Here is a 21,913-nt window from a genome sequence, read left to right on the forward strand (position 1 = left end):
GCTTGGGTAGGGAAATGTACAAATGATATCATGACACTTATGCTGTGCTGTGGCCCCTGAGAGCTGCGTGTACCAGGCACAGTGTGCTGCCTATGAGTGCAGAACAGGGAGTAGCAGATGTGAATGAGAAGGCAAATTGGTAAACCGGAGTGGCAAAAGTGCTGCCATCTGTTGATGGAAAGAAGAATGTGGTGTCACAAGCCCGGCCGTTCACAATTTGAATTTAGTGGTTTACATTTAAAATGAAGAAACAACAACAACAAAAAATACATAAAAAACCAGTCATGTGAAAATAAAGAAATTTACAACTGGTATTTTCAACCTCTGCAATAATGCTCAGTTGCGGATGTTCTTCCAACAGGATTGTTTGAATTCCTGGAAGATACTCAGGGTGTGTTAGATGGGAGTGGGGGAGGATCATAGCTGGATTGTGGTATGAACTGGGAGAAGCAGGGTTCAATTCTGGGATTAGATTGGCTTTGGTTGGAGGGATTGGAGATTTTCTACCCTGCGTGGCATAGGTAGACTGTTTACCATCACTTGCTCTTGTGGGTACAGCTAACCTCACACAGTCCTGTAAGTCTGCAATACACCGACTTCACAAAGTGAACAAAGCACCAGAAAGTCAGGGACATAGTCAAGTTGGCGCAGAAAGACAACAGTTCTAAATCAGTAACCACTCGAGACTGGAAAACAAATGGAGTCAGCTTGGCTGTGCAATGCCATGACACGAATAGCTACAAAGTTCAGCAAGCAATGAACCGTGCTATAAGCTCGGGCCACAGGTTCAGTGGCAAACAGTTACCACCAGGTAACGCCACATGATGTGCATATCTCAGTGGCCCGCAGATGCCACTGGCAAACTAAACACTTTAGTCTTTGGACGTCTACCAACATGGATGACGAGGAAGCATTGACTACTGAATCCAGTGTCACCGGACTACCAGATGCACGAGAGCTCAGTAAATCAGATGGCGATCTTGACGGGGAGTAATCAGTTGATTGAAGAATACGGTGATAACCAGTACTACTAACAACATCGAAAAATCATTGAACAGTGCCTGTGCTGAGGCAGTCACTTCATATGCCTTGGCAATTTTTAACACATCACTCAAAGCAGAATCTGATGTTTCTAAAGCCTCTGGACTAACCTCACTATCTGAAGCCAGATGTATTATAATGTCCTGAATTAAAGAATTTGCATAAGATGCATCACACTTTTGACAGTCAAAAATCAGACTTATGAGCTAAGCCTTGTAAATGAGCAGTCCACACTGCATAGGATTGTTTACTTCGTTTAACACACTGATTGAGCTTGAGTCTAGCTGCAATGAAGGGCATCTGATGACCATAGTATTCAGTCAGTGAATTACAAATGTCAGAAAACTTCAAACTGCTGTGGTCTGAGAACAGGCGTAATTTTTGCACCACTTCATAAAATTTACAACTTGATGACACTAACAGTGCACAACAGTGACCAGGATCATCAGTCTGACTTGCCTTGCAGTGCAATCTGAAACATCATAAATAGACCTCCCAACTGCCACTTGCTTTATCAAAAGAAGTGAATGGTAGAGGGGGAAGTGCAGAAACTGCAGCTGCCATCTGTTGTTGATTTTGAAGAAACTGTAACAGCAATTTGTGCTGTTGCTGCTACAACTTGACAAACTCAGGATCCATGGTTTGCTAAACGAAACAGCACTGTGAGAAAGTTACCTGTTGCCAGTTTGCTATCCTGCGTGGCGTAGGTGGACAGCTTATCATCACTTGCTCTGGTGGGTACACCAAACCACAGGAAATGAACAAACATTCCTATAAGTCTGCAACAGACTGAGTTCACAAAGTGAATGAAGCACTAACAAGTCTAGGACTTGATGAAGTAAGTGTAGAAATACAACAGTTCCAAATCAGTAACCACTCAAAACTGGAAAACAAACTGAGTCAATGTGGCCGTGCAATGGCGTGATACAAACAACTACAAAGTACAGCAAGCAATGAACTATGCTTCAAGCCTGGGCCACAAGCTCAGTGACAAACAGTTGCTACTGGGTGGCGCCATGTGACATGCATATCTCAGCAGTCGCTTCCCTTACGAAAGTGACCCGCAGCGGCCACTAGCAGCCCTTGTAACTTTGACATACCCATGTCCATGCTAGGTGAGAAATCTGAATCATTGTTGGATACGAAAGGTGGCAAAAATTTGTTTCCACTGCAAGGCTCAGGAGAAGGAGAGCAGGTCTCTTACAAGTCCAACATGGTTAAATTTCAGTGTAGGGCTGAGGATGAGGCTTTTGGATAACACTGAAACTTCTGTAGGGCGAGGATTTTGATGGAAAGGTGGAAAGGTTCACAACATTGTTCTAGGATTGTTTCAGCTCTGTATTTAGTGAAGTCTTGGTAGGAAGTTTTGGAGGATGTGGCAGTAAGAAGTTTTGGAGGGTATGGCAGTAAGAAGTTTTGAGGGATGTGGCAAACTGAAGAGATCAGATAGACAGGGTCTGAGTTGACGAGGAGGAAGGCTGTGGGTGGGATGGATGTTGAACAGTTGTGCTCCATAGCGACATCAGGATGTCAGCAGGTTGGATAGCTTATGGAAACTGTGCCTGAAATGGTCTTACAGGCACTTGAGTGTAACAGATTCAATTTTAGAGATGTGTATAGCAGCAGTATCTTGCAGGGGGAGTAGGGATGATTCTGGTATGTTTGTGCCATGCAGATGTGTTTTTGCAGAATCAGGTTTCTGAGGGAGAGGGACTAGCAGAATCTGAAAAGGTGAAGTTCACTGTGAAAGGAGGGGTGGGATCCAGAGAAAGGAATTTTTACAGTTAGGCTGTTGGGGGAGTAATAATGGCTTAGGAAGCATTTGAGGAACAGGATGGGGGCTCAGCTTCGTTCAGGGAAAGAGGTATTTTCTGAAATGGTGCAGACAGATGGAGCAGGGATCCACTGTGGCAGTGATGGCATTGGGGAAACTGGAAATGATGTAGGAAATGAGCAAATGAAGGCTTTAGGTGGTTGTGAGGGCAGCTGGATAACAGAAAAAGATGCATAAAAATATGTAAAGACATGCAAAATGTGCAAAAATATGTAAAGATACATCAAATATGCACAAATATGTAAAAATATGCATAAATACGTGAAAATATTCACAAACATGCAAAGATACATAAAAATATGCACAAACAAATAAGTAAAAAATGCACAAAACCACAGGGAAAAAGGACAGAATTGATGAGGTACTGGAATACACACATGTTGACATAAGGGAAGAGAGAGAGGGGATGGGTTGGATTGAGGTTCAAATGTTCATGTGACACAGGTAGGTGTGGAAAATAACACATGAAAACAAGCAAGGATGAGGGAGGAAATGTGATCAATAGGAATAATTAGAACTACCAGCCGGATGAATTACAACAGTGCCTAGCACATAAATTCAAAACTATTGTGCATGTGGCGTTAAATGGGAAAATGCATCAATATGAACGGCACCCATTTCTTGTGACATAAGGCCAATAAATTATGCCTCAAAATAAGTGTTTTTCAGAGTAATTAATTTTATGTTCATCTCATCTTTAGGCGTTTATATCTATGCACATGTCATGAACACTGTATATTTACGTATGGTGTTCTTCACTAGTCATCTTAAAAACTTCCATTACAAGATTATGCATTAGTAAAGAAACAAACGTTCATGACATGTACAAAAATGTACACATCTGAAGATGTGTTGCCAGGCATCTTTAAATGTCATCACAAAAAAATAAATGCCTACGACAAAAGCAACTTGTTGCAGCTAATTCATTTTCAGCAGTCATAGTATCCATAATGGATAAGAATTTTTTAGGTACCAATGTTAATATGAGAAAGAATAGGAAAACAAAATACAGCAATGAGATAGGAATCCCTCTCAACAAACTATTAGGAGTAAGTTCTCAAATTTCTTCAATAGGCTAGATAGAAACCAATCCCACGCCAGATCTGGCTGGGACCGCCAGTTGTCCATTCATGCTTTATAGGATAGTAACAAATGAAAACATCATAGAGTTGTGAGATGAAAGAAAAGCCACTGGGCAAAACAAAACAATGGAAAGTCCAAGTTGGAATTTCAACAATAATATGAAAAGGATATACTGCAACTCACTGTAAAGGTGACACATTGAGTTGCAGACTGGCACAATGGAAACACTGTTACATATTTAGTTCTCAGCCAATTCCTTCTTCAGAAAAGAAAAGAAAAGAAAACACACACACACACACACACACACACACACAGATATATATATATATATATATATATATATATATATATATATATATATATATATATATATATATATATATATATATATAGTTCATCCCTATGAAATCCCCAAACCACCTTCCCTACCCTCTGGCTCCTACCCTTGTAACCGCCCCCGGTGTAAAACCTGTCCCATGCACCCTCCCACCGCCACCTACTCCAGTCCTGTAACCCGGAAGGTGTACACGATCAAAGGCAGAGCCACGTGTGAAAGCACCCACGTGATCTACCAACTGACCTGCCTGCACTGTGATGCATTCTATGTGGGAATGACCAGCAACAAACTGTCCATTCGCATGAATGGACACAGGCAGACAGTGTTTGTTGGTAATGAGGATCACCCTGTGGCTAAACATGCCTTGGTGCACGGCCAGCACATCTTGGCACAGTGTTACACCGTCCGGGTTATCTGGATACTTCCCACCAACACCAACCTATCCGAACTCCGGAGATGGGAACTTGCTCTTCAATATATCCTCTCTTCCCGTTACCCACCAGGCCTCAATCTCCGCTAATTTCAAGTTGCCGCCACTCATACCTCACCTGTCATTCAACATCATCTTTGCCTCTTCACTTCCGCCTCGACTGACATCTCTGCCCAAACTTTAAATATGTCTGCTTGTGTCTGTAATGTGTGGATGGATATGTGTGTGTGTGCGAGTGTATACCTGTCCTTTTTTCCCCCTAAGGTAAGTCTTTCCGCTCCCGGGATTGGAATGACTCCTTACCCTCTCCCTTAAAACCCACATCCTTTCGTCTTTCCCTCTCCTTCCCTCTTTCCTGATGAGGCAACAGTTTGTTGCGAAAGCTTGAATTTTGTGTGTATGTTTGTGTTTGTTTGTGTGTCTATCGACGTGCCAGCGCTTTCGTTTGGTAAGTCACATCATCTTTGTTTTTAGATATATTTTTCCCACGTGGAATGTTTCCCTCTATTAATATATATATATATATATATATATATATATATATATATATATATAAATTAATAGAGGGAAACATTCCACGTGGGAAAAATATATCTAAAAACAAAGATGATGTGACTTACCAATATATATATATATTAATAGAGGGAAACATTCCACGTGGGAAAAATATATCTAAAAACAAAGATGATGTGACTTACCAAATGAAAGTGCTGGCAGGTCGACAGACACACAAACAAACACAAACATACACACAAAATTCAAGCTTTCGCAACAAACTGTTGCCTCATCAGGAAAGAGGGAAGGAGAGGGAAAGACGAAAGGATGTGGGTTTTAAGGGAGAGGGTAAGGAGTCATTCCAATCCCGGGAGCGGAAAGACTTACCTTAGGGGGAAAGAAGGACGGGTATACACTCGCGCACACACACACATATCCATCCACACATATACAGACACAAGCAGACATATTTAAAGACAAAGAGTTTGGGCAGAGATGTCAGTCGAGGCAGAAGTGCAGAGGCAAAGATGATGAATGACAGGTGAGGTATGAGTGGCGGCAACTTGAAATTAGCGGAGATTGAGGCCTGGTGGATAACGGGAAGAGAGGATATATTGAAGAGCAAGTTCCCATCTCCAGAGTTCGGATAGGTTGGTGTTAGTGGGAAGTATCCAGATAACCCGGACGGTGTAACACTGCGCCAAGATGTGCTGGCCGTGCACCAAGGCATGTTTAGCCACAGGGTGATCCTCATTACCAACAAACACTGTCTGCCTGTGTCCATTCATGCGAATGGACAGTTTGTTGCTGGTCATTCCCACATAGAATGCATCACAGTGTAGGCAGGTCAGTTGGTAGATCACGTGGGTGCTTTCACACGTGGCTCTGCCTTTGATCGTGTACACCTTCTGGGTTACAGGACTGGAGTAGGTGGTGGTGGGAGGGTGCATGGGACAGGTTTTACACCGGGGGCGGTTACAAGGGTAGGAGCCAGAGGGTAGGGAAGGTGGTTTGGGGATTTCATAGGGATGAACTAAGAGGTTACGAACTTCGTAGGCAATACTGGATTCAACATTCATATAAGTGAACTTATAGAAAGGATTGGACAAAGTTTCAAAAGACTATAATACACGTTTTGTCTCGAGTAGGAGACATTGACACGAATACATGAAGAAGATACAATTATGCCAAGGGTTAAAGCTGTAGTAATTGTCACGATACTTGAAACTAATAGAACTGCCAGTGCTAATTAACCGTGTGTGCATGTGGCGTTATGTTTATAAAGTATTTAGCAAAAAGGAACAATAAAATTCTTCATCAAAAGTGGAAATTCAACTTGTCGCCTCCATCATTCTATGAATATTTGGTAATTGCGCATCAAAAGTTAATGAACAGTGACTAACTTGTAAGTAAATTCGTGGACTGTTAGTTGTGACAAGGAAGGTTTGGACATACATAATATTATGACGCAAGATAATTAAGACATTGTTAAAGAGTATCTGTGGATCTCCCATCATATAGAGCAAACAATTTTACTTAGCAACGAACAAACAACAACCAATACGATCTGCAATTGAACTTTTTCCTCGCTTTTGGTGATGCGGTCAATGCGCATGAGGGAAGATTCATCAATTACTGCACTAAAGTATTAACCAGGCACATAATAATTCAACTTCAAACCATAAGAGACAATCAGAGTGCGCAGTTCGCATTAATAAGGAAACTGCGGACTCGCAATGAAACTTTACTCATTACGCAAGGAACGATTTCTTAAGAGCTGTTTCAGATCTTGTCTCTCGTTAACCGACAAGGACATCCATCATCGCGCATTGCGTCTCGACTCCACCGACCGAGCTGTAGCAGTAACAGCTCCGCGGCGTCGACATCAGCAGCACGCGGCGGAGAGGGGACGTGACATGGTGTAATATACATGCTGTGTAATATACATGCTGTGTAATATATACATGCCCATTCCCCTCAACATGCAGTGCTTGGCAGCAATACTGAGTGCACCACATCATTGTGCATTGGGGCAGTTAGGGCAGGGCGGAGATCATGAGCTATGTTTACTCAAAGAGGCAGACATGTGAGGGCAGCTGATGTTATTGCAAGTACAATAGCATATTGCTCACTATCATCTATTATAACAAAACTATTGATACGTGAGTGCAGCAGCAGGTAACAGCTAGTGTACATATAAATATGTTCCAAGAAAGCAAAGTCAGACAAATAATTGTTAGAAGTATGACAAGGAAGTGTGAGTCACCTGTGAAAGAGATTTCACTGGTTCTTGAATACCGCACATCAACCTGCGATCACTATCAGGTATAATCAATAAAGATGTCTGAGATGATTCAAAGAAGAGCAGAATATTTAACCACAGGTTCATTTAGAAAAAGGGAGAGTGACGAGGTGGTGTTCATTCACCTCCAGCTCACGATGCTACAAGAGGTACTAGGTATCATTGAGAGGTTTATTGTTAAAATTCAGAAATGTGCATTCCAAGAAAGTCTAATAACATAATTCTACCTCCCCACACAAATCTAATGAAGTGACTTCAGTGGTAAAATCAGAGAAATTCAAGCTAATACAGTGACTTGCTTACAGCTGTTATTCCTGTACACTATGCAAAAATTGTACAGGAAAGGGAAAAAATGATGAGTACAGATGTAGTCAGGAAAAAAGAACAGGAAGGAATCGAAATTTTCACCAAGTGGAGAAAGGTGATAACTTAAGTCATGGGGTGCACGTCACAAATAAATTCAAATGGGATGTAAATCACAATTTCTTCACACTTCAAAGCATGAATATACAAGCAGCAACCAAAATCTGGAAATATTTTACGTTCTGTTAGGCCTGTAGTATAGTATACGTTATCATAAGACATAATGAAAATAAATGCTCCAAAACTACCTGCAGTAAGACAACGTGTTTAATATTTTAAATGATAGGGCAGTTTAGGCTTAATTGCTTCATCAAGTGAACTGTCAAAACAACATTGGTAAGACTATCTATAAGTAGATTGTGCTGTTTCATGTTTAAATTTGCATTGGTACTTACATCTAGTTGGAAGTGATGGCAGTATTGCATCTACAGTAATTTTTTTCATCAAGTTGAGGTACGTATAAAATTTTTTGTAGTTACAAAACATAAAAATATATCTTTGACTGATATTTTAGCAGTTCAGTGTTTTGACAGTTCTTTACTAGGATGAAATATGTTTACAAAGTGTTAGGTAGGTGGATAAGTTCGTAGCATTTTTCCATAAGTTTAATAAACCCTCCAAATACACATAATAGAGACTTTAGTTTTCAATAATATATTCTCCTTCACTACTCACAAACAGTCTGTCAACACTTCAGTAACTTTTCGATTCTGCGACTGTAAAAATCACGTGGTTTTGGGATAAAGAACTTGATAAGCCATATTCGGAGCACATTTTCATCCTGAAAGGAAGTTCTATGACGGCTGTTCAATAGAGAGTGGAAAAGGTGAAAATCTGAGGATTCAAGAGCAGGTGAATAAGGTGGGAGCAGAATGACTTCCCAACTCAGTTCTTGTATATTGTTTTTTGTCAGTCTACGAGAAAGCAGATGGGTGTTGCCATGCCTTTGTTCTTGGATTTCATCTGCAAGATGTCTCAATTGTTGCCAATAAATATCAGCAGTTGTGGTTACATCTCATGTAGCAATTCTTAGTACACCACACTATCGCTGTTCCACCACACACATAACTTTATCTTTTGTGGATGCGCGCATGTCTCTGTACAAGATCTTGCTGCTTTGTTTGGGTTCAACCATTCCTTCCTTTTACTTATGTTAGCATATAGACAGCATGTCTTGTCACCATTAACAATGCAGGATAGGCATGGTGGGTGCTGCTCACAAGCCAACTGATGACCAGCAAGCAGAGATGCACAAACGGTCACCCACTGATTTTTGTGATTTTGGCTTAGAGCAAGCATGCAGTGGCCACACAGCTCATTTTTGAACCCCGTTGCATGCAAATGTTGTGCAATGGGTGACTGATCATAGTTAATCACATTTGTCAGTTCTTGAGCACAATGATACGGCTCATTGTGGATTAATGTGTTTAAACAAACTTCATCAAATCCCAAAGGTCTTCTTGAACATGGAGGGTCAGTAATGTCTAAACGATCCTCCTTAATACAAGAAAACATTTTTCTTGCTATATTCTGACCAATGGCATTATCCTGTTGCAAATGTTTCTGGCTGCCTCCGCTGCTGTCACCCCTCTTTTGAAATGAAACAGAGGAAGACATTGGAAATATTCCGATTCCTCCACATAGCACGCCATTTTCTAGCATCATTTTATTGCAAAATCGATTTTCTGTCACTGAGTGACCATCTTCAGTGCTATATTGTATAACTTAAATTGGGATGCACTGTTGTCACTATGCTTACGGCAATCACATAGACTGACTATGTGATCGCCGTAAGCATAGTGACAACAGTGCATCCCAATTTAAGTTATACAATATAGCACTGAAGATGGTCACTCAGTGACAGAAAATCGATTTTGCAATAGTATTAATATATATATATATATATATATATATATATATATATATATATATATATATATATATATACGACTAATGCTGTCTCTTTTTTTAATAAAATCATCTACTATTATGGATATGTAGATGACACTTTAATGCTGATTCACTCAATGATTAACAGAGTAATCAATTTTCCTCCAGAATACAAGCTATACAAAAACAACTGAAAACACACTGTTTCATAGACTGCAAAAATTATTTGATCCAGATACAGTAACAAAACTATATAAAAAACACACAAAACTGAAACCCATCACAATATATAATGACAACATCTTACTAGAGAAATCGTAGGATATAAAAGACCCTACATACCTACACTTTACCTAGCCAGAATATCAAATAAGATAAATGCACTATTCAAATCCACACACATACAACTGGCTTTCCATACACATAACAATCTAATAATGAAATTACAATCAAGCACAACGAAAATCTCAGAATACGTCACTTCTGGAATATGCAAAACCACACGTGACACTTGCAACGATTTCTATATCTGCCAAACCACACGAATTCTAACACCAGATCTGAAAAAACACATTAGAAACAGTAATAGCAATCTGTCATGTTTCTGTTTACATCTGAAAACTCAACACCAGAAATCAAAGAAAACTGAAACTGCATTAGAAACATTAAATAGAATAACAAAATGCCTTACTATGAACATTCTCAAATAACTGGAAATATATATTCATACAAGAAGATACCCACATCAAATTCTACATGAACACCAGACTTTAAACATGCTCCAAAACTTTATTGACATAATAGAATACAAAAAGGATAGTCATATGGGAAACAAAATATACACAAACCATAGATAAAATTCAAAGGAAAATAAAAACAAGGAAATGCAAGACAATCTCTGATAAACCATATATACTTTGTAAACACATAGCACTGCAGTAAAGAACTGCCAAAATACTGAACTGTCAAAACATCTGTCAAATGTATTTTTACATTTTGTAGCTACAAAAAATGTTGTACTTACCACAACTCGACACCAAAAAAATTTACTATAGATGCAATATGTAAGTACCAATGCAATTGTAAACATAAAGCAACCACAATTTACGTATAGATAATCTTACCAATATGTTATTTTTGCAGGTCACTTGATAATGGCAATTGTGTCAAAACACGCCTGTCAGGTAAAATATTATATATATTATCTTATTGCGGCTAGTTATGGAGCTTTGATTTTCATTATGTCTTATAAGATTTGCAAAGTTTAAATGTGTGCGCGCACGTGCGCGCCCGCGCCCACACACACACACACACACACACACACACACACACACACACACACACTGTAATTTTCCTATATTTTAATGTAAATAATTTGTATTATTTGAGGAGTGAAACAGGAGAGATCAAGTTTATGCATTAAGGGAATAGTCTCAGAAGGTTTAGAAAGGTCACAAATGTTTTCAGCATTTTACTCTCCTGAACTGTTCAACTTATTTCTTAACCAGATACTGGTATTTTTGTACTCACAGCACTAGCTTCCAGGAAATCTAAGCTGTCTTGACTGCAACGTTTATGGTTACTGTCTGGTCTGTCTACAGGGTATGTAAGAGCACTAAGTAGTGACAGATATTCAGGTTCGTGTAATGCCCTTTCTGATGAGTGTTTCTGTATCCCCTGTAAACAACAACAACAACAAAAATATTTTTACTCAGTCTGATTTAAATAGATTTTTGTGTAGCAGATAATTTTATAAATATAGTTATTAGTGAAAGTAAAATCTTCTGGGTTGTTTGGCCATGTCATATTTCTTCTACACGATAGACATTTCAACTCTTCTGCTTGGATCTTCTTCATGATCTTGGGGAGTTCATGGTTAGCTGAATGTTCAGCTATGGTTAGCTGAGTGTTCATTCAATTGTGAATATCACAAAATGCTGAACAGGACGCCAGCAGAGAAGTTGAAATGTCGATCATGTATATGAAATATGATGCAGCCTAGATGATGATGATGATGATGATGATGATGATGATAATAATGATGTTTGGTTTGTGGGGTGCTCAACTGCGCAGTTATCAGTGCCCGTACAAATTTCCAATCTTTGTTCAGTCCAATCTTGTCACTTTCATGAATGATGATGAGATGATGAGTCCCTGAGCAGAGAAAATCCCCAAACCGGCCGAGAATCTAACCTGGGACCCCGTGATCCAGAGGCAGCAACACTAGCCACTAGGCTACGAGCTGCGGACTGCAGCCTAAGAACCCAAAGAATTTTACTTTCAGTGACAACAGCAACAGCATGCTGTGTGTTTGATTAAATACGAGCAAACATGTGTTGGATTATTTTTAGCCTACAAAATGAGGCTACAAGTCTTGAATAATTTCTGAGCGTATTATGCACCATCTGTAATGTAGTGCAACACTTAGTTCCGTCATGATGGTGGCACTAGCAACACTCCACTAGATTCTTTGTTCTGCAACCAATAACATATACTTGATAAGGTAATAGTTGAGTGATTAGTTTAATCATGTGAAGTGTTGGAGTTCATAAATGTAACTATCAAACAATACCACACAAATGCTAACACTGTTAATTATTTTATTGTTATTTTTGGAAGATGATAGGATGTTTGCCATTGCTGGTAATCCCATACAACTCTTGTGGCAATGCATCTGCAGAAACTTCAGTTTGCTCCACTACATGACCTTGGTCTGCCTCATGACAATTATGATCTTTTGGCCACTCTATAATGCAGTCTTTCATTCCAGTTATTTTTGGAAGACGGCATGATGATTACCACTGTTTGTAAGCTCACAGAATGTTTGTGGCAACATATCTGCAAAAACTTCCATTTCCTTCCCTACATGACCTATGGTCTGCCCAAAGACAATTATGATCTTTTGGTCACTCCATAATGCACTCTTCTGTCCCAGTTCACACAGAAAATATGAGGTAAATACCATGCTGAACCACCTCTACGAATGTTCTGAACACTATTCAGCACTTCATATGCAGCTTCCAATCACTACCCCTTAAGGTAACTAAGAAAAAATCTTTTTATGACAAATGGTAGGACAGTGCATTATTCTCAAATCAGATTCAAACACCAGAATGAATTTTCATACTGCAGTGGGGCTCGCACTGCTTTGAAATTTCCTGGCAGATTAAAAGTGTATGCTTGAGCAGGACTGTAACCTGGGACCTCTGCCTTTCACCAGCAAGTGCTCTACTGACTGAGCTGTCTAAGCTTGACTCACAACCCACCAACATAGATCCAGTATCTCTTCACCTACCTTCCAGATTGCAATGAAGTTCTCCTAGATACCTTGCAGGACAAGCAATCTTTCACACAAAGTATGCTGCAGAATTTCTGTGAAGCCTGAAAGGTAGGAGAAGAGGTACTGCCAGAAGTAAAGGTGTGAGAGTGTGTTATGGGTTGTGCTCGGATATCTCAATTGGTAGAGCACTTGCCCAAGAAAAGGAAACGTCCTCAGATTTAAAACTAGGTCCTTGAACATACTCTCTTGAATATGATTCAGATAATCATCTCCTTACAGAATTTTGTTGGCATTATGACATATGACCCCAGTCTATCTAAAACCTCATCAATCGCGTGAGTCTACATGTATCAGACTAAGTGTTCTTTTTACAGAGGCCGATATGCTCCTTGATAATTATATGGAGGTTTCTTACACATGATTACCTAAAGTATATCAGCATACATGATTTGCCAGACTACATAATTGCACCAAAGATTGAATTATTATTTTAACTTGTAAATACTGCTTGCAACAAAGCACAGGCTACTTTAGTTTACTTGAAACTCATTTTAAGCTCCCAAGTCTATAGTGTCATGGTGTTTTTGACAGTTTAGGGAATTACTACGTAGGGTTAGTATTTGTCACATTTGGTTATAAAAAAATTAAATCAGGAATTTAAGCAATTAATTAACCACAGGAGCTAGTTTATCTGTTATAAAAATATGTTATTGAATACACAAAAACTATATAAAAACAAAATAGATAATAATGAAACTATAGTGGGACTAACAAAAAACTGAATGTAACAAGAATGATTTCAGGCATTTTGTCAAGCACCTCGGTTAGTAATTCCTCATCCTGTGCAAACATGTAGACCATCTTGCTGAGGCGACACCTGCGATGTTGTCGCTGGATACACATAAGCTCCCACAAGAGGAAAGCAAGGCCCCATGGACTAAGAGCCACTACTGCGCGAAGTGATGGCCCATTGTGCTGTGCAGAAGTGATACCGTGGTTCAGCAATTCATGGCGTAATTTTGCCATGTAGCGACTGACACCTGTGTGCATCATCTCTGCACTCACAAGGCTGCCTTTCCAAACATTCACAACTTCCTGTGCTGTTTGGTTATTCTGTGTACAGAACAAAATTGCAAACAAAAGCATACATATTACTGGTGCCACAACTACTTACAAACTTTAGAGAATACATTACTTAAATTATTAAATCCCTGGTGCATTTTCAGTAATCTAAATGTTTTTAAATTACATATAACTGAAAAGCAAATAATCCTTTGGTCAGGGCATGCAGGAAACTAAGAATTTCTATTTTAAACTTCACAATCATAGGTGTTCTCTATATGGTCCTGAGATACTGCCCACACCATTCACAGTTCATTAGTATGGAAAATTAAAACTATGTGGCATTGTTGTCTAAGAAGCTCCAAGGAGTGGTTCAGCCATCTAATTGGCAAGGTTTACTATCTTTACACACAACAGCACATTCCTTCTTGAAGTGCAAGCACATCTGCTGAAACCAGGCAAATTTGATGAGCATGTGATAAGTGTAGGAGACTACAATGAGAACTTGTATAATTTAGAGTCACTTTGTGTTGTTGATGAAAATGAGAGATAATGAAGAGGGCAAAAGCCAGTGCTGACACACAGCTTACTTCTCTCAGATACAAGCCTGAGTGCAACTCCAGCCACAGTACTTGTGTCCAAAGGAGTGCGCCTGAGTATATCTCAGCCATTATGTTTTGTGGTGCACAAGCCACCTATCATTTGAGAACAGGACTAGTTTTATGTGAGAACAATGTATGGATCTCTCAGTCCCGGCACATTGTCAGGTGGTACCTCTGTTCCCAGTGGTTGGTTGGTTGGTTGGTTGGTTGGTTTGGGGAAGGAGACCAGACAGCGAGGTCATCGGTCTCATCGGATTAGGGAAGGATGGGGAAGGAAGTTGGCCGTGCCCTTTGAAAGGAACCATCCCAGCATTTGCCTGGAGCGATTTAGGGAAATCATGGAAAACCTAAATCAGGATGGCCGGACGCGGGATTGAACCGCCATCCTCCCGAATGCGAGTCCAGTGTCTAACCACTGCGCCACCTCGCTCTGTTGTTCCCAGTGTATAGAATTACTTTGCAGCAATGAACATAAGAGCTGCTCTCTTGACTGACTGAGCTGTTGCGAGCTTCCGTTGTCATGAGATTCATGCATGTACTCATTAGGTTCTGATGTTTTCTGTAATTGTGCTACAATGTATCACATTTGTTGAGGGACTAAGAAATTTAAAAAAATCTAGAGAAAGAACTGAATGATTCTGGATTGGAGAGAAACATATCTAAGTGGGAATAGTCTGAAGAAACTGGGGAAGCACTCTTCCAGAAAAGCACAACACTGTCTCAAGAAATTCTTCCTAGTGCAACTATCAGCAATGGGCTTGTAGACAACATTTACTAATAAATTCCACTAACTGAAATGAAGCAGCATCTAACGCGGATTAGCAAGATTGGATAAGGTGAAACAGCCTATTGGCAAAGCAAGCTGGAAAAACAAGCTGGTATTGCCCTGATTGCAATATATTTCTTTGCATTCAGAATGTTTTAGACTTTTCCATAGAACAGCCAATTATGAGCGAAATTCTTTTTGGAAGGATAGTTAAGTTACTGTCATCATTAGTGTAAAATTTGCAACCTATAACAGAACTAAAATAAATGTGATAAGTCAGCCTTGAAGCTTAATCTTTTTTAGTGTGTGTTCCCTTTAAGGTGTCTCAAACAAGGATATGCCAGTAACATTTTGAATAATGGCATGGCATATATGACTTGTTTTCTGGGCCCTAAATTTTGCTAACTATATGGATCTCAATGTGTTAATCGCCATATAATGAATGGATTCTCATCAACAGGGCCACATGCCATCACTAAATGAGATGTGGGGGAAAGGTTAGGTGTTAAAAAAGATTAATAGTGTTAATTAAATCTAAAGAACATCTAGTTAGGTGTGGTTTTTGTGGAATGTAGCACACAGGCTGAGCAAAAAAAAAGAGCATAAGATTTTGAGTTAGCCACTCTTTGAAATAGTGATTGTTGTGAGTACTTGTGATTATGGGCGTGTGTGTGTGTGAGAGCAAAATCACCTAAAACATCAGTGGTCTGGGGCCAATGACATTTCTAAACAAAAAAAGTTTCCCATCAGTACCATGCAACGTCAGTTTCTGTAAGAAAGAAGAAAAAGATAATGTAACTAGTATGTTGTGCTATGTCTCAAGAAGCAACAGCACAGTTCATTTACTGGCTTATGGATGAAATTACCATTATGTCATAGTGTCATCAAATTAAATGTATACACAAGCAAGATGGTGCAAAGAAGGGAGCCGATGTAATAATAGCCTTTACACAGGTTTCGCTGATTCTCTGAGTAACTGTACAATTCCTGTAACTGTACAATTCCTGTACCAGTGAGATAAAGGGTACTGAAAAGGAAGGAGCCGAATAATGTATTGGGCCCATATTAACAGTAATTTGAACATTTCTACTGCTTGTTTGACAACTGTTCACTGACTGAAAGCATGCACACCTCACAGTAAGAAGACAATGAGTGAATCACATAATAATTTATTACATCAGGACTGCCTGATTTTGACATAATAAATTATTACACAAATATTTATAATTTGACTGCTTCCATATGTCAATATGTCATTTATTTTTATTTTTTATTTATTTTTTATTATAATGCGTACATCATCTACTGCTCAGAAATGAAATATTTTTATGAAAAAACAACAGGTACTTTGAATTTTACATATATACCAAACATAACTTTACACAGTAGAGGAAGTCAAGCCACACTATATTAGAAATTATGGAAGTTACTGTCACGGCATTTCAATGCTATAGGAGGGGGGGAAGGGGGGGGGGGAGAAGAAGAAGAAGAAGAAGAAGAAGAAGAAGAAGAAGGAGTTGAATGTGTAGGAGGAAACATCCCACCAGCTTTTAACATTCATTTCATGTCAATGATTATGCAGTCATATAAAAGCTCATTTTGCTGAATAATATGTGTAGTGGACTGTTAAGGCAGCCAGTCCACAGTGAAGTAGCCGAAAGGGCACGCGTCAACTCAACTCACGCCGTCTGGCGTTAAGTCTGGAACAGGATTCGTAATGAATGTGATAAAGAAAAGAACGTAGCTACTAGAACACTTAACTTTTATATTGTCCTTTGGTATACAGCATTCTGGATGATACAAGTGAGACTCTATCTTGAGGTACATGCAACGTTACCAATGGCGCCTTGCTAGGTCGTAGCCATTAACTTAGCTGAAGGCTATTCTAACTGTCTCTCTGCAAATGAGAGAAAGGCTTCGTCAGTGTAGTCGCTAGCAACGTCGTCGTACAACTGGGGCGAGTGCTAGTACGTCTCTCGAGACCTGCCTTGTGGTGGCGCTCGGTCTGCGATCCTGACAGTGGCGACACGCGGGTCCGACATGTACTATTGGACCGCGGCCGATTTAAGCTACCACCTAGCAAGTGTGGTGTCTGGCGGTGACACCACAATATGGATATTTATTTACATCCCCAGTTTGTGACAGCCTATGTGTTCATGTTTACAGTTCTTTATTGTTGGACCATTCTACGGATATAGTGCTAGTTCTCAGGATCATTTCCACAAAAATGCCTTTAAAGCTTCAAGACATCAGTGTAAAGAAGCTGCAGAATATGGTTTCCAATGGTTTAACATCTGAAAATGCTGTCCATTGCAACTGTGTCACCCTATTAACTTTCTTGCTGACTCCGTAAATAATGATGTGCCAGTCACATATCATTCTGAAACATGCATCCGAATTTAGGAGTCATTCAAAATTAAGAGATTTGTTTATTATTTCCAGTCTTATTTATTGATATAAATGTAATTAACAGCAATCAAAACTTGATTGCATTAATAAATGTTACTCAGACATTCAGTAGTGGTAAGAAACTTAAAATTGGCAAACATATGATGAGCCACAATTATAGGCTTACTGATCACAATACACACAAGGAAGTTTAAATCACAAACTTTCACAACAATTATCCAAAGAAACTCATACATTTATTTTGCTTAGGGAGATAACAATGGGCTGTACAAACAACAAAACACAGAGATGGATATGTCTGTTCATACACACCATCAACAAAAAGGTGACTCCTGAAGTTAATTTGATCTTATTTCTTTGAGTCTTAATGCCAATTTACAACACTGATGAAGTAGCTCTTACTGATCACTGTCAGCCATAGAATTGGATTAATAAATACATAACAGACTTCATCTTACCATGTATGGCTCTGCCACATGAAGCATATTCTTGTATTCAGTGTATTGTGAAACTAGCTGATCTATTGAAGAACTATTAAGAATCCTCTCTTCATCTGCTGACAACTCAATCCCTTCTTCCTCTTTCTGGAACAAATTTTCAGTAAAAGGAAGACGATTCTATTCAAAATATACAAGCATAAAATTACTTTATGAGGAAGAGCAGAAATGAGTTACGTATCAATAAATAATAGAAATTGTGAAAACAGCCAGTTTCTGGAACAGAAGAGATAAAGAGACAGCTAGTGAGTGCTGGGTGGCTGACAATACCTGCCAGAGTTAACTTTCTCTTGTTAGCTGTACATATTCCAGAGCAATGATTAATCACACAACTGCATTTGGTATTTTTCTGACTGAAACAGTGTTCAAGAAGCTTTACTATGAAATATTTGTAATTCAGTGAAGGCTGACTACCATGTCCCCTAACAGTTTGTCAACAATTAGCACAGTGTTTAATCATTGAAGAACCACCAAATTGAGTAAATCAACTGATCCATTGCTGCAGCTGTGGTACACATACTCACTTCAAGAGGGTGTTTCAAATAACAATCATGTTTGTTAGTCAATGTCATCACCTACCAGCTGTCAGTATGGGAAGACATTTTCCCTAATCTGGTACAATTAAGTGATACCAAACATTCAAATAATTACATAGCTCTTCCTTCACAAGTTACTAAAAAATAATGTCTCAAATACATAACACTGTGTTTCCAAGTTTTCTACTGAGCTGTTGTTTCCATTTCATGCCCAGTATTTCGACGACTGACTTGGCTGTCTTCTTCAGGTGCTGTGAGTTTTGCTGTTTTGTGTACTCACTGCCTGGGCTCCAACCAGACTGTGAACTATTGTTGGTCCGCTGCCATTATTTATAGCAGAGTTCAATTCCCAATGCCCACTATGCCATTTGATGCTCTTTTGTTTTTCACAGCTTGCATTGATATTCCGTGAAATGCAAATTCTCTCAGCAATTTCTGATTTTGGTGCATGTGATGGTCCCCAAGATTTTAATAAATTGAGTGCCAGACCCCAAATGTTATTTAAATTGAAACCACCCTCCCTGTTTATTAAATTTTCTGACATCTTCGTTTCAATAAGGATGGATGGATGGTTGGTTGGTTGGTTGGTTGGTTGGTTGGTTGGTTGGGTGTAGAAGGGACCTAACTACACGGTCATCAGTCCCTCCAACCTTAGATTAACTAAAACCGATAAAATCCCACATTAGGAGTGGCAACTACAACGCCCATAAAATGAGAAACTAGGAAAGGAAGGAAGGAAGAGGGCGGAAGAAGATGTGAGGGAAAGAAAGTAACTAATGACTGGGGTGGGAAAGAAGAAGCAGAGGAGACAAGTGAGACAATCAAGACATAACAGACCCCGTAACAAAAGGAGTGGGAAGGCAGAGCGCCGGGATGAACCACCAAGCCCAGTTGAAGCCAATCCAGTCGGGGTGAAGGAGGGAGCAAGAGGGCCTGCCATCCCCTCCACTCACCGATAAGGTGGAAGGTCCCTCCCTTAAATAAAGCAATAAAAACCCCCATCATGAATAATACATAAAACAAGATCCGCCGCTGAGCCATTGTCAGCCAACACCAGGGTAGCGACTCCGGAAAGCTAAAGGTCCGTCGTAGGGTGGCTAAGTTGGGGCAGTCCAGTAAGATGTAAGCCACAGTCAACATCAATCCACAACGACAGAGAGGGGGGTCCTCACAACAGAGGAGATAACCGTGAGTCAAAAAAGTATGGCTGATGTGGAGCCGGCAGAGGATGACAGAGGCCTTACGAGAGGCCCGTAAGGAGGACCGCCATGGAGTTACAGAATCCTTAATTGCCCTGAGCTTGTTCGGCAAAGAAAGAGTGCTCCATTCTGCATCCCAAAGGCCCAAAACCTGACAATGTAATGCCGAGCAAAGGTCTATTTCCAGAATGCAAATAGCAAGAGATGGCCTGTTAGTAGCTAATTTAGCCAGTCGACTGGCAAGTTCATTGCCAGGAATCCCAAAATGGCCTGGGGTCCAAATGAAAACCACCGAGCATCCACGTTGAACGAGGACAGAAAGGGAGTCCTGGATAGCGATGACCAACTGGTGGTGAGGGAAGCACTGGCTGATAGTGTGCAAACAGCTCAATGAGTCACTACAGATATTGAAGGATAGTCCTGAGCAGGAGCAGATATGGTCCAGTGTGTGCAAGATGGCTACCAATTCTGCAGTAAAAACACTACAGCCATCTGGCAAGGAACGAAGTTCCGTGCGTCGCGCATAGGTGTAAGCAAAACCAGTGTGGCCAGCAACCATGGAGCCATCAGTAGAGATCACTTCTGAACCCTGAAAAGAACTGAAGAGCCATCGGAGGGACAGTATCTTTTGAATCGATTGAGAGATCAAGACAGAGTTGCGGCTGAGAGACACACCATGGAGGCGTACGTGCGTGTGCGGAGAAGAGAGGTGGTTAAGGCAATTGCTGGAGCTAAGAAAAGAGCGACTGAATGCGAACAGCCATGGTGAGCCCACATCGTGGCCGCCGCTACGGCAGTGGGATCTCGGTGTCTGGATAAAGGAGACCGTAATTAGGGTGCTATGGGGTGCAGCGAATGCACAGCGCATAAGATATCAGCTGTTGCTGGCGCAAAACTCACAGTGGTGGAATCCCTGCCTCTGCTAGAAGGCTAAGTACGAGGCTAGTCCGGAAGGCACCAATTGCAAGTCGGATCCCACAGTGGTGGATGGGGCCCAGTATCTGCAGCGTCGAAGCCGACGCAGAACCGTAGACAGGACTTCCATAGTATAAACGAGACTGGACCAAAGCTTGATACAATCGCACGAGAACAGTGCGGTCTGCACCCCAGGTGGTATTGCACAGACACCTAAGAACACTGAGATGGGACCAGCACATCCTCTTCAGCTGGCAAAGGTGACAGAGCCATGTCAACCAGACATCGAAGACCAGACCCAAGAAGTGATGGGTGTCCACCACCTCGAGGGGCTGGCCATCGAGGAACAGTTCCGGATGGGGCTGGACTGTACGGCAACGGCAGAAATGCATGACACATGTCTTGGCCACCAAAAACTGAAAGCCATGAGAGAGAGCCCATAAGTGGGCCCGACAGATTTCCCCCTGTAGACGGCGCTCTGCATCGCCCATTACGGATGATGCGAGGTATATACAAAAATCATCAGCATACAAAGAGTGGGACACTGTCGGCCCAACAGCTGTCACCAGACCATTAACGGTTATGAGATAGAGAGGGACGCTCAGCACGGAACCCTGTGGAACCCCATTTTCTTGCCGATGGGGAGAGCTGTAGGAGGAGCCAACTTGGACCTGAAAAGAGCGACAAGAAAGGAAGTTACGGATAAAAATGGGCAGAGCGCCACGAAGGCCCCATTCATGAAGGGTGGTGAGGATGTTGTGGCGCAGGTGGTGTCATAAGCTTTATGCAGATCAAAGAAGACTGCAAGGAGGTGTTGCCGATGGGCAAAAGCCGACCGGATAGCAGGCTCCAGGTAGACCAAGTTATCCACC

General features: G+C 40.6%; 1 protein-coding gene across 1 annotated transcript in view; it reads right to left on the reverse strand.

The window, feature by feature from the left end:
* Positions 1-21,913, reverse strand: part of LOC126234789 (guanine nucleotide exchange protein smcr8b-like) — a 96,528-nt gene that overhangs the window by 13,172 nt on the left and 61,443 nt on the right. Inside the window, exons 6-8 of the mRNA XM_049943538.1 lie at positions 18,353-18,478; positions 13,875-14,168; positions 11,306-11,452 (exon numbers count right to left, since the gene is read on the reverse strand). Of these exons, the coding sequence (XP_049799495.1) occupies positions 11,306-11,452; positions 13,875-14,168; positions 18,353-18,478 (567 nt within the window). The remainder of the gene's footprint in view (positions 1-11,305; positions 11,453-13,874; positions 14,169-18,352; positions 18,479-21,913) is intronic.

This window comes from Schistocerca nitens, chromosome 2 (genome assembly GCF_023898315.1).
Source record: "Schistocerca nitens isolate TAMUIC-IGC-003100 chromosome 2, iqSchNite1.1, whole genome shotgun sequence".
Classification (NCBI taxonomy): domain Eukaryota; kingdom Metazoa; phylum Arthropoda; class Insecta; order Orthoptera; family Acrididae; genus Schistocerca; species Schistocerca nitens.